This window comes from Cavia porcellus, unplaced genomic scaffold, assembly GCF_034190915.1.
Source record: "Cavia porcellus strain 051 isolate PalLab524CR breed Dunkin Hartley unplaced genomic scaffold, mCavPor4.1 scaffold_8, whole genome shotgun sequence".
Taxonomy (NCBI): Eukaryota; Metazoa; Chordata; class Mammalia; order Rodentia; family Caviidae; genus Cavia; species Cavia porcellus.
The window spans coordinates 3,547,339-3,565,270 of NW_026947491.1; the positions used below are offsets into that span (position 1 = coordinate 3,547,339).

Sequence of the window (17,932 nt, forward strand, 5' to 3'; positions counted from 1 at the left end):
AACACTGAGGCAGGTGATAGTGCATCAGCTGGGAGGAAGCAAGCCCTGACTTCAAAATCTCTGCTAATGTTTGAGACACATCTAAGTTCCCAATTTCCACTTCTCAGCCCCATAACTTCAGTTTGATTTTGAAGGCAGCCACTTTATCTGCCGGCTTGAACACTGTTACTCTCCCCTGAAATGGCAGATAGGATAGCGTTCGTGCAGTAGATCAAATATGTCACACAAGCAAGCGTGTTTTGCAACTCACTCTGTGCCACTGAGCTGTGCTGCCAGGGGTGTCTTCTAAAAGGATCCCAAGTGGTTCTGATAGATGAAAACAAAACTCTAGGTAGTGATCTACTTTTGAAGCCAGCTTACTTCCATGTATGAGAAGACAGGTGTGTTCTGAGTCTATCTCCCACAGAGCTGTGCATACACGTGCAAATTGAGGTGTGCATTTAATCACATCCTGCAAAACGTTAAGTGAGGGTGACGTTTTTCAGCCAGCCAGCATTTGCCGATGGGTGACATAGTGCATAGAAGTGACATCCGGAAGTGACCTTTTTGGACCTGAGAAGTGAAACCACAAAGCCGTCTAGACACGGCAGCTGCTCTGTTCCTACAATGAGAGGAAGCGGCCAGTTCTGTTTTCTTGCTATGTAGTCAGTCAAAGACATGAACAGTTCTGCGGCGATGGTGTTGGCTGGCAACAAAAGTATACATAGCATGTCCTCACACACATCCTTATGAATAACACATCACACAATCACAACATCACTGTCAACACCGGCAGAGTATTCAGCCTGGATTTTATACTGTGGCGACTCATTAACCCTCTAACAAATGTGCCTCCACAGCCTCTGCTGTTTCATCAGTTCGCCTAGTTAAGGTGTTGCCCAGAGAGGAACACACACCACCTTTTAATGGCAGCCTCCCTAGAAGCTGACTGACACTGTGTCTGTAGCAGGCAGGGTGAGAAGCTGAGCAATGGTGAGAAGCTCTCAGCCTTAGCGCTGTGGGGAGCTGCTAAGAAGGGTGCTTTTAACGCTCATTTTGTCTGTTTGGGGGGAAAAATCTGTCTTTTCATGCAAGTGCTTAGCTTCCTTGTGGCAAAGTAGTTTTGAGAGTCTGGGTGTTGTCGGATAGCAGTCTTCACATACTATGCAGAGCGGGCTTGGAGAGCGTGAGTTATCACTGGCAATGGAGCCCATCGTCTACGTAGGACTCAGTAATTTTGTTTAAATGCAGTTTTCTTTTTGCTGGCTCTTAGCGTTTCCTGCTGTCCCATCATTGAGTCTGTCCCCCATTTTCAAAGAAGCTTTCTGACGACTTTAGTTTTTCACTGGTTTTGGCAGGGGTTGGCTTGTTGGTTTACCGAAGCGGTACGGGAGCGGCATGGGTGGAAGGGACTCTGAAATAAGGGGCACGAAGACCGAAAGCAGTGTCAGGAGCTGATGTAGAGCCTGTTACCAGGTGAAGTACATCAACTGTCTCACCACTCTCAGGCTGCAGTAAATGGGTTCTAAGAAGAACTTGCAGTGATGCAGATCGGGCTGCTGTGTCGGAGAGGAGGACGGAGCTCCTCTCCGCACCTCTCCTCTCTCACGGCACACTGCATCCATCATCTTTCCATGAAAGCAACTCCAGCACTGAGCAGGAGGAGTGGGGATTAACCACAGTGAGATTCGGGGCCGACACCTCCTGGGCTCATGTCTGAAGCTCTTCCACTCCCTCCAGAAGGCAGAAGAGCCAGGCGCTGTGACCTCACAGAGGGATGGCTCCGCCTGAGGGTCAGCCTCCTCCAGGCACTCTGCCTCCCACCTGTCCAGGTCACATGACCTCAGCTGTCCCTACTGGTTCACCTTCTTTGCAGGAGACACCAAAGTCTTAGTTGGATGTCGTGCCCAGAGCTACTTTTTTCCCCATTCATGCATGCTTAGCAAGCTCTCTACCACTGTGCGACCCCAGCCCTGGGGCCCAGAGCCTTTGATTAGCTTTAAATGTGAAAGAAAGACACCAATGTGGTTTTAATTCTGACAGTTTCTCTAACAGGGATTCTACTACACTTTTTTTCTATTATCAGTACCAGGAATCGAACTCAAGACCTCACACTTGCAAGGCAGGTGCTTATCCTGCTGAGCTAAATCTCCAGCCCCACAGACAGGGATTCTAGAAAGATAATGTCAAAAACAAAAATAATGCCAAATGTAGATGAGACAGACTGTGACATGGACACAGAGGAATTTTTAAGAAGGGAAAGAGAATATGTTCCTGCCACAACTTTATCGAATGCTCAGTGCAGTGCCCAGAGCAGAACGAGGAAATCCAAAGGTGGCCATGAGAAGGGGCCACACAGACTCAGGGCTTCCCCCAGGAGGCCCCATGGCTGTGTCCCCCACAGTGCAGCAGGCAGAAGGTGGACAGGTGGATTCGTTTCAGAGCTAGGGGCAGATGGGACAGCCAAAGATCAGCGGGGTGCCCCTGCCTCTGTTTCTAAGGAGAGCTAGGGGAAATCACACTGTGTGTATTTAGTGATACTCCTCCGCGGGACCTCACTGTGAGCTCCATGGGGGCCGGTTAGGGCCAACCCGTCAGGACCACTGAATCGTGCATGGTCTTCCTGCTGCGGTTCTGGCCCTTTTCTTTCATTCCCTGGGAGGAACACAGCAGAGGGTTATGATCTTCTTGATCCACCGCCTTCACATTATTAATCTCAACTTCCTAAAGGCACTTGGCTCTGAAGTGTTTCCTCGTGTCTTCCATTTCCCTGCCATTAAAGCATACTTAGTATTGGCTATTGAGCCCTCCTTCAAGAAGTGGCATTGATCTCCAGTTTCAGTTCCTGCAATCAACAGTAAGAGTGAGCACAGTAGAAGATATTATAGGGAGGGGGAGGGAGAGAGAGAGAGAGAGAGAGAGAGAGAGAGAGAGAGAGAGAGAGAGAGATTTCTGTCACTGCAACAAATTTCAGGATAAATTAACTTACAAAGAGAAAAGTTCTACTTGGCTCATGGTTTCGGAGGGTCCAGTCCCTGAGCAGTGGGCACCCTTGTCCGGGCCTGTGGCAAGCCAGTTTATCACAGTGGGAGCCCAGATAGAAGAAATGCTCACCTCGTGGCCAGAGGCAAAGAGAGATAGGAAGGCATGACACAGGGGAACCTGGGAGAGTTAACATCCAAACTATAGCAGGTATGTATGCACAGGGCCAATACCCACGTGGGTTTTTCCCTGGCTTCAGGTGTCCACAGAGGATCTTGCAATACAGCCCCTATGGAAGTAGCTTGTGCAGTTGTTCTTTGGTTAGGAAATCTACACTGGACTCTACATTCAACAAGCAGCTTGGCCAGCATAAAAGCCATCACTCTACGATCCTGCTAATCTGAATTCTGTCTTCATAGCCGAGGTGGCCTTCTCAGCGACACCCTGGTGGTCACTGGTGGTCATTTATTGCCTTATTTTCCAACCAAACTTGAATTCTGTGTTTCCCACAAACTCCTCTTCATGAAATGTTCCTTCAAAGAGCTGCAATTAGTTTTAACTGATTATTCAATGAATGTGTATGAGCCTTTTTTTAAAAAATGAGGAAACATATGGCTGAAGATGGAGTAGGGCAGTAAAAAATGTTTTTTCAATACCCATCCCAGTGCAGCTCCCTTTCTAGCTCACCAACAGGTTTTTTGGGGTGGCAGGGAGAGAGGAGTTGTTGTTTTTTTTGAGATGGGGTCTTGCTGTGTAGTTCAGGCTGGACTTGAATTCATTATGCAGCACAGACAGGCCTGAAACTTACAGTGAGCTTCCTGCCTCAGCCTCCTGAGTGCGTGGATTAAAAGTATCTGCTACCACACCCAACTTCACCAATAGGTGTTAGCCCCTTTCCTGCTACTTTCAAGGAAAGAGCCCGTGTATGTAAAAACAAATACATCATGTATTTTAGTATAATTATGTTTAAACACTACTCTGCATCTGTTTTTTAACTTTTGATGATATAATATGATGCCTTCTCCCCTTTGTGACACAAGGATCTCCATCACTCTGTTTTATCACTATCTAGCGATTTACTGAATGGACATACCATAATATATTTATCCCAAACCTTTCTGAATGCTGATTCCATGTCCAGGGATGGGAAGGGCAGCCACATCTTCTGGTAGACAAATGAGAATAGGTGGGTAAAAGACAGATGGGTCTTTCTGTGTTGTTTCTTACAAGCTCATGGGGAACTACAATTCTCTCAGAATTGAAGGCTTAACTCGGGAAAGCCAGAAGTCTAGATCACCGTGTGAAACAACATAATTTACAGATGTAGACATCATCACACCCACACCGTGCAGGCAGCAAAGCTCATCTGTGGGCCACATGTGGGCTGGGCCCCATTCCAGCCCTCTGTGCTTAGCTGGAGGATTACAATTTGATGTGTTAGAGCCCCACGATCCCAACCCACAACCTTGCTTTAAAAGTAGTTTTTTTATGTGAGTTTCTGTGCTTTTCAACAGCAGCCACACCCACCTCCTTCCTCTCCTCTCCTTCCAGGTCCTGGGATGTGGCTGCGTGGCCCAAGCTGTCCTCAGCCGAGGAATTTTTGGAAGCATCATCACTATCAATGTGGGATTTGCAATGTCCGCAGCAATGGCCATTTATGCAACTGGAGGTGTCTCTGGTAAGCAGAAGATATGGTAACAGCTGCTAGAAATGATTCCACCATGCTAGCATGGTGCTGCGTACTTCGCATACCTTCGTTTATGTTGATTATCAATTTTGCAAGAAAATGCATTTGACCCCATGTGTATAGGTGACAACAAGGCAAACAGAAGGTGAGTGATTGTGTAAAAGCAACATTTAGCAAGAGACAGAGGTGGGGGTTGGTGCTCACCTTGGATTTGCCCCTAAGCCTGGCCTCTCCATCACAGTCTTCCACAGTCAGTGTGGTCTTTCGTGCTCTGGAAGTCATCTCCCAGCCCATCGATGAGACCATCGAAGATCAGGCCGACAGAGACAAGCTGCTGGACATTTATCCAGAGCTGTTAGACAGGGTTTGGGGCTCCTGCAGAAGGGACATTGCTTTTGTGGCAACTGATGTGATCTAGAAAGTCGTCATCTAATTCTGCCCTTGCAGGCTGATTAGAAACCATTCGCAAGGCTCTGAGGAGCAAAGTGAACCAAAACAGAGAGTAACCTGAGACTGCAGAAGGCACTCCGAGCAGCCCAGTGTAGGTGAGCCCGGATGCGAGGCTGTGGCAACAGAGAGCAAAGGGAACCAGGGAGCCACTGGACCCCGGGGACAGTGCCGGCATCCGGGAAGCTGCGGCATCCTGGGCACTGTGCAGGGCCCTGGACAGCTTTAGTTTTTCTTCTCCTTCACAGCAGCGCTCCACAGTGTCTTGTTCTACAGGGAGAAGTAGGGCCATGGGAGCCCCAGGAAGCCCTGTAAGAGGCAAAGAGACAGAGCAAAGAGCTGACCCAGGTCTACTCGCCAGGAAAGCTCACATTCTTCTGTAGCATTTCCAGGGGTCTATTATGGACAAAGTGACCCCAGCTGGGGTTCCTGCCATTAAGGTATCTGGCACTGTGACAGATGCTGCATTCAAGTATCCCAGACTGATCGCCTGGACCCCTGGAGCCTTGGGTGGGACCCCTGCATGGTGGTTGGCTGGTAGCATCCTTTCCATATTACAGCCAGACACAGGCTCTGGGGTGGTCCAGTCACTGTGTGTGTGTGTGTGTGTGTGTGTGTGTGTGGGTGTGTGTGTGTGTGTATGTGCACGGGCACATGCGTGTGCATGTGTGCATGCATTGGGCATGAGCAGTGTCTACATCCAGGCTCTCACTGAGCTTGTGCTGTGATTCCCCACCACACTAGCAGAGCCTAGAGCACTCAGGACTGCAGCAATGAGGCTGGGGCTGGAGATGGCACAGGCCTGGACGCCAGGCAAGAGCTGCTCTCAGCCCAAACTGAGCACGAAGGTGACCCACCGCTCTCCCCTGCGAGTCTCCACCATATTCACTGGCTCCTGCAGGGTGGGTTGGGCTATTGTCAGCTCTGTGCTAGGGAGCTACAGTTTGCAGAACTCCTTGGACTGAAGCTCCTCCAAGAGTTCTCTAGGCTCTGCCCGTGGAGTTACCCTCGCCATCGCTGAGGGCAGTGTCTGTTTGAATCCATTGCTGTGCTTGGAAATGTGGGAGGCATCATAGGAGGAAAATGAGCCATGGCCCGTGAGAAAGGTAAGATGAGGGGGCAGGGAGGCCTCTCCTCTGGTTCTGGAGCAAGAATCAAACCACAGTGGAAAAAGGGGTCAGAGTCAGGACTGCATTTCTAAGAAAGGGATCGGGACCTGATCTGGTTGTTTAGGACAGACTGAGAGACCTCAAGTACAAATGGAGCCTGGTCTGAACAGAATTGAGGAAACCAGCACCCTCTCTAGAACCTAGCACATTCCGGATCCCTCAAGACTGATGTTCCAGGGACACACAGGGACAAGTGTGGGCCCCACCTGGCAGCCTCAGTGCAGGCGTCTGCAGCTGCAGGGACAGGAGGCGGCCTCTTCATGGCAGCTGCAGCTGACACATTGCTTTACAGCCTCCTGCGAGGCCCTCTTAAAGGACTCCAAAAATATCTGAAGAATACGAAGCATAGCTACAAATGTGACTCACCCAATGACTGCACGCTGGTCGGGTCAGCTGCCGTGTGGCTTCTAAATACACGACATCACCTTCATGTAGAGCAGTTACAGCAGCCTGCTCCTCTGTGAATGTGCCAACCAAAGCCCACCAAGCAGAACTCAGAACATCTCGCAGAGCACCACCTGCTACTGGGTATGGGCTGCTGGCCGCTAGTTACTCTTGCTGTAGGATTTATGACTGACATGAAGTCATTGAAAAAGCAAAGTAGCCATGCTTACGGGCAAGTACAGTGCAAGACCTCTGTCTCACAGACTTGTCTAGGGACGGGTGGGGAGGAGGTATTTGCTTAGTGCACAGCCGGGAAAGAGTTCCCTCCACTCACCTTATGCCTCCTGCACCCAGCTGCAGCCTGGGCTCATTCTGATCATCACTCCAATCTTCGCAGGGCCAGGGTTTCAGTACAAGGCTCTCATACGCCAGCACTCAAGTCCTTTCCACTGCTGTCCTGCTGGGTCCTGGTGGTAAACCCAGGAGAACTTTCCAGCAGCCACTTGGCACCCAGCCTCAGGGCATGGACACCACTGGCCCCTCCCTTTCTGAACCCTTCTGTCACCCCTTTGGACCTAAACAGCTTCTCCTCTCTGGGGATCTCAGAGCTATCGCAGGCCTCTGACTGCTGCTCCCAATATTTTACCTTGAATACCTGTCCAGTGCCCCCGCATGGGCAGCTATGCCCACTGCCTGAAAGTGCACTTTTCAGTGTGATCACTGTGACTACAGCTCTGATGCTTCTTCTGCATGAAAGGTCCCCTGGGTTCCTAAGACAGCATGTTTCCCCGCACACAAAGTGAGTCCATGGGCTCAGAGTAACTTTTTATATTTTTCTCCCCTCACTCAGTAAAGCAAAGGGGCCTTTGTGACATGCGGATATGTGGGACATGGGGACATGTGACATTGGATAACGGGACATGACTCTGGAGTTTCCGGAACCTGGGCTGTGATCCTGTGATCCTGGTCCTGTCCCGCTGGCCACTGAGCGGGACAAAGTCACTTTGCTCTGTTTCTTGGTTTCCTCGCCTGCCCAGTGGAGCAGTGCCCCTCTCGCTGGGGCCTCAGGGGCAGCGAATGCACACAGTACGTGTTCAGTAAGTGTGGTTATTCTGCGCAAATCTTCCCTCTGCTCTTCTGAGAAAATGCAAGTCAAGAGCTAATTTCACTCAAGTTGTCTCAGAGAAACACACTTTCTATGGAGCAGCAGAGGAGGAGAATCCACCCCAGATTGCCTCAAAATAAACAAGGCCCCTTACTTCAGGGACCAGTCGAAAGCATCCATCCAGAGGCTGATCCCCTTCGAGAGCCATCAGGGTTAGGGCTGCTTTTATAGCCTCTGGGCATGGACACAGGAAGCACTAATATCGATTTAAACCTCATCCGTACATTGTGTGAGTATATTGATTTTTAAAAATATATTGACATTAATAGTTTGCATCAATCTGTATGGGCTTATTGCTTTATCGATAGATAGAAGCCCATAAAAATGAGCTATTTCAGCACATCGAGTTCCGTATTACATCTGGAATAAGGACAAACATTCGTTTTCATAAGGACAAACATTCTAAGCAGTATTTGGTGATGTCACAGGGTGATGTCCTCTCTCCCAAACACTGTGTCTCTGTCTCTGTCTCTCTGTCTCTGTCTCTGTCTCTCTCTCTCTCTCTCTCTCTCTGTCTCTCTCTCTGTCTCTCTCTCTCTCTCTCTCTCTCTCTCTCTCCTAGTTCTCTATTTAGCATTCTCTACCTAGCAGACTGACTTCTAGCTGAGGTCTCTCCGCAGGGTTTTCTTGTGAGTTCTCTCCTTGCTGGTTTTTCCTCTGATGTCCCCACCCATTTTTTCCTCCCTGTAGGTGGCCACATCAACCCAGCTGTGTCCTTCGCAATGTGTCTCTTTGGGAGGATGACGTGGTACAAACTGCCCTTCTATGTGGGAGCCCAGTTTTTGGGGGCCTTCGCAGGATCTGCAGTCCTCTTTGGCATTTACTATGGTGAGTAGGAAGCCTGGATTCGAGGGTCATAGGGCGCTGGGTGACACCGGAAAGTCACAGTTATTTGGTAGGAAGAGGCGAGAGACAGCAAATACTGGAAATGTTCAGTAATTGATGAGAAATTCTAAATGGAAGACGATGAGGCCAACATTGTCATTAGGGCAAATTTATGGAGCCTCTTAAGGAAGATGATGACATCAGAAGTGGGGAGGCGCGCTGTAAGCCAAGCCGTGTTATGCAGACTGTATGTGCAGTATGTGTGTGCAGGGACACAAAGGAAGTAGCAGGCTGGAGTCTCCTCCCTTCCCTCTGGCTTGGCCAAGAAAAGGGTGCCATCTGGAGGCCCAGGATATGAGCTGGAAGTATTTGGAGGAGGACTCTGGGAAATGTCTTTGGAGGAGGAGGAAACGTAGCAGAGAAATGGGCTGATGGGGGCCTCGAGCCCCTTCTACCAAGCAGCCGGTGCTTCCGTTCTGTAGCTGTCCCCAGGGAAAACACAGCTGGGAACAAAGGCCCAGACTCCAGTTCCGGCTGGGTCCGTCAGAGGCTGTGTGACTGAAATGAGTCCTCTGGCCTGACTTCCCTCAGTTTCCTCCTCTAGAAAAAGAGGGGACTGAGCTAGATGACTCCCAAACCTTTAGACTAGGAAATCTTGGGGTTCCTTCCACCAAACCCATGGGGAGCTCAGTACCTTGCAACACTCAAAAGAGCGCCTTGGGAGCAAGAGCTGATGAACCAAGGCTCATCTGCCTTGTAGTTAACCTCTCTGGGATTTAAAGTCCCAAGGAGACCCCCAGGGAACTGAAGGCCCGGCCAGAAATTCAGAACTGGCTGATATTGGCCTGGGGCTGGTGCTGGCTTGTTGGCTACTATCCTCCTAGGCTAAGGGGTCTGTGGACCATTCCCCAGCTCTCACTAGGCCGTGACACCTTCGAGATTAGATATGCTGCTGAGGGCCACTGGGAACCCTGTAGGAACTGTAAACTCTCCCTGGAACAGGTCTGAGCCCCATATTGGCCTTATGTTAGTCTCCAAAATTCCAAGAACTCTGCTGGAAGAGGATTGGTTTGCATCCACTCACTCAGGATTTGGTCCAAGTTTGGGGTGAGCAGCCAGGGCTGCCAAGGGCTCTCTTCCCTTGATGCACCTTCCCAGGGTGCCCTGGGCATTCCTAAGGCCACTGAACGTGCCACCCCAAGAAACTGGTGATAGGGATGTGGCAGCTCAGCCTGGGTGACTGCCATGGGTTAGTACCCGGCCTCGTGCGGGCTGCCCTCTGCCCTTCCAGAGAACACTGATGTGACCGAACTCTGTCCTCCACAGACAGACTCATGGCCTTTGCGGGTGGGAAACTGCTCATCACAGGAGAGAATGCAACAGCACACATCTTCGCCACGTACCCAGCTCCTTACCTGTCTCTGGCGAATGTGTTCGCAGACCAAGTAAGTGTGGATCCCACGAGGACATCCCTTAGTGAAAATACAGGACCAAACATGGGAATGAGATAGAGAGGGACGGACCACTTAGGAAGGAAAAGCTGTGTTTCCCAAAACAAGAAGTCACCAGAGAGAAACACACTTGACAATCTTTGGCCCTTGCAAAAGTTAATACCTCTAGAAAGGGTTCCTGCTTCCTCTTTAACACGAAAAGCTGTTCCATATCACTTGAGGTCCAGAGAAGAGAAGATGACTAGTGACAGGGTGTTATCCTTCTCTATCCAGAGAATCTGAGGCCATTTAGGACCGTGCTACTGAGGGACAAGGGGCAGAAACACAGTGATATCACAGTGATATCACACGGATGGCGAGTGGACAGCCTGGCATTGGTCTAGATAAGGTGTCTTTGGGTTTCAATGCAAAGGGAGGGAAAGAAATGAAACATGAAACTTTCAGAGTGACAAGCAGGGTGGGGTGGCTCATGCCTGTTATCCCAGCATTTGGGAGGCTGAGACAAAAGGATATTTGCAAGTTTGAGACCAGCCTAGGCTACAAAGAGAGCTCAGGGCCAATCTGAACTGCATATCGAGACCCTGTCACAGAAAGATAAAATACAAATAAAAATACTGAAAGGACATCAAGTGAAAGTAGGTTACCCTCCTATCCCTAAGGCGATTGGCTGAAACACAATGCCTAGCACACAAGAGGTGCTCAAAAAAAATATTTTGTGTTTCTATGGTGCTGGGAATTGAACCCAGGACCTCACACATGCTAAGTTAGGGTTGTACCAATGAGGATCAAAAAATGTGTCTTAATGAGTGTGTGAGTCCATAAATGAGTGAAATTATGATAAAATAGTTACATTCAGTGAAAGGAAGACCATTCTAGAAAATAAGTTAAATACAGACCACGTCTCCCCAGGATAGTGGAGCTGGAGGGAAGTCCACTGGCTTATAGCTGGCCCGAAATCGAAGTTTTCTAAGGAGGGAAAATTGTAGCCATCTGAAGGGTCATGAGTGGTTTTACAATCTTAGGACTCCTTAGGAGCGAGAGGAATAAGTGAGGGAAGGACTCGCCTAAGGCGGAATGGTTGTCTCTGGAGTCAGTGTCTATAGGAGAGGGGGCACCAAGACTTCTCCTCTGAGCTTCAGAGTGGCAGTCTATTCTCATGGGCAGAGTCAGGAAGGACCGTCAAGACCCAGCTCCATAAGCCAGCTGTCTGCCGAGCCTCCAAATGGATTTCCAGGGCAGGTTTCTTTTATTTTTATTTTTTTTTAAATTTTTTGATTTTTTGGTACCAGGGATCGAAATCATGACTGTGCACTCGCAAGGCAGGTGCTTATGCCACTGAACTAAGTCCCCAGCCCAAGGGCGGGTTTCTTGATGAACCCTAGTCAGTTCAGGCCAAATTTCTCTTAGGAAGAAGAAGCTAGCAGTGGAGTGGAGGGCTGGATGAGGACTTTTGGAGGGTTCTGTGATTTTAGGTCATTTCTCTGGAGGCAAGAGACAAAGGCTTCTGCTGATTTCCTCAAACCCTGACTGCCATCACAAAGGCCTTTTGTCTTCCCCGCTCTTTGGGACTACGAAGCCACTTCCTTGGCTTCTTAAACCACTCAGAATTTGTCCTGGAGCCAGCCCATCCTCACACAGCCCTGGAGCCATGCTTTCTCCATTCCACAGCCTTTCCCTTACCCCTGGGGGGACGTCCAGGACCCCAGAGGCCTCCCTGACCTGAGGCCACCCCAAGGACAAGGGAGTGGTACAAGCCTACCTCAGAATTAAGCACTGCCCCAGGGAGATTAGGCCCAGTTCAGTCTGCAGAGAAGTGGCATCAACATTTCCAGTGAACAGAGCAGGCATACAACACGCAGAGATTGTTCAACCCTCCGTTCCTCCCTCTCTTCACTTCCTGCCCTCTTTTGTTGTTCTAGTGGAACCTTGTAGAATTCCTCACCCTCTCCCAATTGCTAGGCTCAAGATGTTTCGCCAAATACCTTGGTCACAGGAAACAGCTCCGTGTCCAGTGGGTGGATGTCCAGCCTCCCTAGGCTTGTCCAAGTCCATCCCCACACTTCTGGCCACTCTGTTCTTATCTTGGAGAGACTTGCCAGCTTCTCAAAGGCAGCTATTCTGTGTAACAAATGCCGAGGACCAGTCTGCCAGCACCCAGCAGAGCCGTTGTCTATCATGATGATATTCTTGGGCCACCTTACGTCAAAATTATTGTTTGGCTTTCAATATTATTTCAAAATTTAATCAATAGTCAATCATCCTTTTAGCCAATAAATATCTATTAGGCATTTTGCGAGGTAGGCACTGCTTCAAGCTGCTCAGGCTTAGCGACCCAGTAGAGCAAACGAGCAGGTCACCCTTTTGCAAAGCATAAGGGCAACAACAGAAGCAAAGGCCCCACATAGTGGAGCTCAGAGGCAGGCACTTCTGCGAGGAAGAGAGCCAGGAGGGGCTTCTAGAGAACCCGTGCTCTGGGAGAACCTTCTGTCCCTTTGAAGCCAGAGTCTTCTAACTCATTATTTGGAAAACTGCTTAAATTCTACAGCGCTTAGACTCTACAAAACCACTTTCCTAGTTCCCATCTGATTCTTCTGCCCCTGAGCAGCATGCCGCCAAGCCAGTGTCTTAGCTTCTTCTACTCAAGAGTCTTTATCCGTGATCTGAGGAAAACAGGGCTGGCATCACAGGGTTATTATGAGGCTTAATTGGACAAGGCATGTGAAGTACCAGGACCAAAGGAGACAGAATGTGCCAATCGTGAGCCCCTACGAAGCATAAGGAACGCTCGGGACATAATAGCTAGCACTTAGCTCTTAGAGTACAGTAAATAGTTTAGAAAATGTGTTTTAAAAAGGAAGGGGGAAATACCAGCTCTAACCCACCATTTCAGAACAGTTGCTGTCATTTCCGTAAACTCTCTTATAATTTTTCATTTATGCATCTTTAAATATAAAACAAGGCCCATGTGATTTTTAATTTAACATCATAAACACTTTATGCTATCATGGTGTTCTTGATGGTTATGTAACGGAGGAGCTGGGTGTGCCAACACAGTCAGCTCGGGCCTTTCCAGTGGGTGCTGAAGAGTTTTATAATTCTCCATGACTTAGAATATTTCCACGGTAGAATTCTCAAATACCCAACAGCGTCTGATTATCAGTGCATGTTTTTAAATGTAAGCATATTGCCAGTTTGTTGTTGACTGTCCTTCCCGGAGTACAGCACATCCTCAATTCTATAGGAACTCCTGGAAGACCTGGCCTTCTCCCCCTAGTGTGTGATATTGCTTGTATCACTTTCCCATTTGCTTTCTCGTCCAGTTTCTCTTGTATGAATTTTGTGCCCACTTCCTCTGCGTGGGCATCGATGGCCACCGCTGGCTGTTTTTCTCTCTGTTCACCTTGCCAGCCTGTGCTTGCCTTTCTGCTTCACGGGGTGGCAGCTCGGCAGCCCTTCCCAGGAGTTCAAACAAAGGATCAAGGGCTTTGGGTTCAGATTTGCCGCCTCCGGCCACATGCTCCACCTTGGGCAGATAACCGATCTGTGAAGGAAGAATCCTTCTTTTAGCGTTTATTTAGGGAATGGTGCAGAAAAAGGTTAAGTGCTCACCGAGTGGATGACAGTATTGCTGGATTTATTTTTGAAAAGGAAGTGTGAGCCCAGAAATGGGCGTGAAAGTGGAGTGCAAGCTAAGTCTCCGCACATCTTCTCCCTCCAGGTAATGTCCACCATGTTCCTCCTCATGATGGTCTTTGCCATCTTTGACTCCAGAAACTTGGGGGTCCCCAAAGGCCTGGAGCCCGTTGTCATTGGGCTGCTGATTATCGTCCTCTCTTCTTCCTTGGGGCTGAACAGTGGCTGTGCCATGAACCCTGCCAGAGACCTAAGCCCCAGGCTTTTCACTGCCTTGGCCGGGTGGGGATTCGATGTCTTCAGGTAAGGGAGAGTCATGGGCGGGGAGAAGGAGGGACACCTGGTCATCAGGGTGGGGCCAGGAATTCCCAGGGAGGGCAGGGGCACCTGGAAGTCCTCGGATGTGCTCCCATGGACAAGAAAGGATAGTTCTGGTTAGAGGAACCTGATTCAAGTGATCTACAAGTGATCTTGCATTATATGACTGAAGAAGGCTAGAAAGGAGAGACCACCAGGTCGCAGAAAATGTCATCTCCAAGATGAGAATTCTGGGGTTTCCTCCTCCGTGTTCTGAGGTGAAGGAGAGCAGCAAAGCATTGGAGGCGGAACCTTGCATGTTCAGGATGTCAGCGCAGCACAAGGAACCAGGCAACACAGACAAGATGGGCTGAAAAAGGATAAAATAGAGGGGCAGAAACTCACTGGGGAAGAGCTAGGGCGGCTGCTCATCTTCACCCAAAAACATTCCCTCAAAACTCAGAGGGGCAGCAGGCCTCTTCAGGGTCCCCAGAGTGTCCTGTCCTTCCAGAGCTCAATCCAAGGTGTGAGCACCTCAAATCTCCTAGTCCAGCCCTGGCCCCCAGGCCTCAGCCCCACTCTAGCTGCAGAGACATAGCCCAAGCTGCCCTTGAGGGGCCGGAGGGGAAGCTGGCAGGGTGATGGCAGCCAGAGGGCCAGACAGGGCGAGAGCCAACACACAGGGCCAACTCCTACCTTGCGCTTGGAGATCAAGACACTGGCAATCAGAGTTCTTTCTGTTTCTTCTAGTTAGGATGTTAACGATTTAATAGGTAAAAGACCTCTGGAATGTTAGGAAATTTTAAAAATACTTTACTCCAAATAACGAGCTCGTAAAGACGGTCTCTTGGGCAGTGTCAGGCGTGTTCCTGGCAGCCCCTAAGCCACAGTGCATGAACAGCCACTACCCTGTGCGCCTGGAAGACAGAGTCAGGCCAGTGACCACCACTTGTGGTGACTATCCACTCTGGGCTCGAGGCCCTGGCCCAGGGTATGTGGTCACGCACCCTGGCAGATAGCTTGGCCCTTACTCTGTTAAATAACAGAGAGGAGACCACCTTTAAAGGAAGTGACACCACCAGAGCCGTCTTCCAGCTCTGCAGGCCCAGGAGACAGAAGTCCCAAGCGCCTCTGTGCCCCTCCAGGACTGCTGAGGGCTGGGTGAGCACAGCAGTGTAGTGCCCTCTGCCATACAGCAAGACTGACATCTGGTGGCTGCTCTGCACAGTTACAGGCCAGCCTTGAGCCAGGAGTGGTGATAAGGTCTGAGAGTTCCCATCCCCTGGGGGAGAAAGCAGTTATGTAGCTGGAGAATCCAGACCTCAGAGAGAGGGATTAGCCCCAAGACCTCCTCTGAAGGAGCCCAGGGCAAGTTATTGACTTCTGCAGGTTTCTTTTATTATCTTTTCTAACCAATTCTGATATAAACAAAAGGCCGCTGGATTGGTCTGTCATTGTCAGGCATGATGATCAAAATCATTCCAGCATCAAAGTGCTCTCTGCTATTTCCAGTTGAGACGTTAGAACCCAGCCGGAACGCGGTGACTTCTGCACGTGCGTCCTCACGTGCCTCCCCTGCCCCTGCTCCTGCCTTCCAGCTCTCACTCTGCTTTCCAGTGTTTACGATTTTCCTTGCTCTTAAAATATAGTTCTGCTGCAAGTACTTATATCCTCCACCAAGCTGGGAGCTTCTGGCTGGTCCTTTCTGGGCAGTTATTTGAATCGATTTCTTCTTTTCAAAAAAATACGGTGACAGTTTGCAAGGCCACTTGCTTTCTCGCAATGCCTTTACTAGAACATGCAGACCTGGAAGATTTCTGGAGAGAAGTTTGGATCGTGGCCCCAGAGCCTTCTCAGAGCACATCTTTATTTATTCTGATTTCTGCCCCATCAGTGGTGCCTCGAAATCTTCCCCCATCCCAAGCTCCTTCTTTCCATTCAGGCTTATGCTTATTTCAGGATAAAGGAAGGGCAATGCCTGAGCTTTTCTGAGTTAGAAGGGTGCTGTGTACATGACAGAGACCTGCTGGGTAGTGAATTACAAGGTAAAAATCCCAAGAGGAAGGCCAAGATCTGTGCCACTAACGTCTTGTTTGGTTTCAGAGCCGGACATCACTTCTGGTGGATCCCCGTGGTGGGCCCTTTGGTCGGGGGTGCCCTTGGAGGTCTTGTCTATGTGCTTCTTATTGAAATCCACCACCCGGAGCCTGAACAGAACTTCAGTGCAGAGCAGCCGGAAGACAAACAAGAGAAATATGAACTTAGCGTGATAATGTAGTGACGGGCTCTGCTCTGTTTGCAATTGGTTTGGTATTCATTTCAGAAAAGTTGGCGTCCATGTGTCTGTCTTTCTGTACAACTAGGATAGAGCCCACCCTTTTGTCTCTGCTGGTTCGGCGGGTCATCCAGCTGCAAATGTGCCTGAGTGAAGGTCTGGAAACACTGACCTCCTCTCTCCTCAGCATAGCACTGACAGCCCTGAGCAGCCTTTTCTCCTGCCCTGCTTGTTCCATCCTTGACCGGAGTCCTTCTTTGATGGTCTCAATGAAATAACTCACCCAAAGCCTCTTCTTCAATCTCCACAAATACTGTATTCTGAGTGTCACCTGAAACTGAATCTGAAAGGCAGAACAGGCGTGTCCATGAACAGCGATGAACTAGGGAACACGAGGGTTAACGCTGGTTCCATTGAGCCGCTGCTGTGTGTGTGGAACGTCTGACACTCTCCAAGCCTAGGGAGGCAGAAAGCAGCTGAATACACTAGGAAGTGCAGGGGAAGGACAAGGTGGCATTTAGAAATCTCAAGAGACAAGATAAATTTGGGAAACCAAATGGAATTTTTTAATGGAAACCATTTATCAGGTTAATCTCTTGCTCTTCTGCATTTTAGAGGGCACCAATTAATTTCCTGGTCTTTAGTCTATAATAACCTAAAATACAATTGTAACCTCAGTCATGAAAAATACATCACTCTGCCTTTTGACCTGAAATGTATCGTCCTAATTGCCCACTCAAGGACAGATGTTTGACAAGGGAAGTCAATGAGCACGGTGGGCCATTGTTTTACTGGTGTCCCAGAAGCCCAAAAACCATCTCAGTCTGGTCTTAGCAGAGCGTTTAAAGTGGGGGTTCCCTGGAAGGACATTAATCCATCATTGGGTTTTACCACTCATAAAGCACCTTGTATTCATCATTAGTTTAATGAGAAATTCCATGATACCCATTTCTCAGATAAAGAAACAAAATCTCAGGGATACTGAGTTGGCCAAGATTTCTTGGAAAGCTGAACACTGTCTAAGGCAACTCTCCACTTTCCAGAAGACCAGTAACTGGCTGAGAATCTCTGCCAACCATCCTGGTTGGCCAGTAGTGGGATTTACAGCTTCCAGGGGATGTATACCTTGCGAACACGATGTTCTGTGATGTTACAGCATAAAATCTTAAGACCTTGCATTGTCTGGTTTTGTTCCCTCTGTTACTAAACTACAAATGAAGGAAAGAGGTGGCAGTTTGGTAACTCTTGTCTGCTGGAAAACAGCAGAAGGCCTTCCTAAGCCACCCTTGGTCTTCCCTCCCAGCCAACTCCAAACATGGCTTTCAGAGAATTTACTCTTCCTCAGCCTCTTCCCTCTGAAGCTCTCTGATTCATGTTCATTTCAACCAGAGTGTCTCTGTGAGCTAAGTCACCCTGAGAATCGCTCTCCAGCAAGAGACACCTTCACATCTGTTAAGAGCCGGGCATTCCCAAGAAGTGTTTGGCTTCCCACCAAGTTTGTGATAACAACAGAAAAACAAAAACCAAATGGGAGAGGTCTCTGATGGCCTCTGATCTGCAGCCAGTGGAGAGACAGAAATTGGTTCTTGCTCTGAAGCCGCCTAGATTTTCCCAATTTGAAATAAAATTGCTGGGGTT

At 49.1% G+C, this 17,932-nt stretch overlaps 1 protein-coding gene across 2 annotated transcripts in view; it reads left to right on the forward strand.

Annotated features, from left to right (window-relative positions):
- Window positions 1-17,470, forward strand: part of Aqp9 (aquaporin 9) — a 35,693-nt gene extending 18,223 nt beyond the window's left edge. For both annotated transcript variants that reach the window (XM_063254282.1, XM_003462059.4), the window contains 5 exons: window positions 4,513-4,639; window positions 8,504-8,641; window positions 9,965-10,083; window positions 13,808-14,025; window positions 16,123-17,470. In XM_063254282.1, coding sequence (XP_063110352.1) covers window positions 4,513-4,639; window positions 8,504-8,641; window positions 9,965-10,083; window positions 13,808-14,025; window positions 16,123-16,297 — 777 coding nt within the window. In that variant the 3' untranslated portion in view covers window positions 16,298-17,470. The remainder of the gene's footprint in view (window positions 1-4,512; window positions 4,640-8,503; window positions 8,642-9,964; window positions 10,084-13,807; window positions 14,026-16,122) is intronic.
- Window positions 17,471-17,932: the final 462 nt, after the last annotated feature.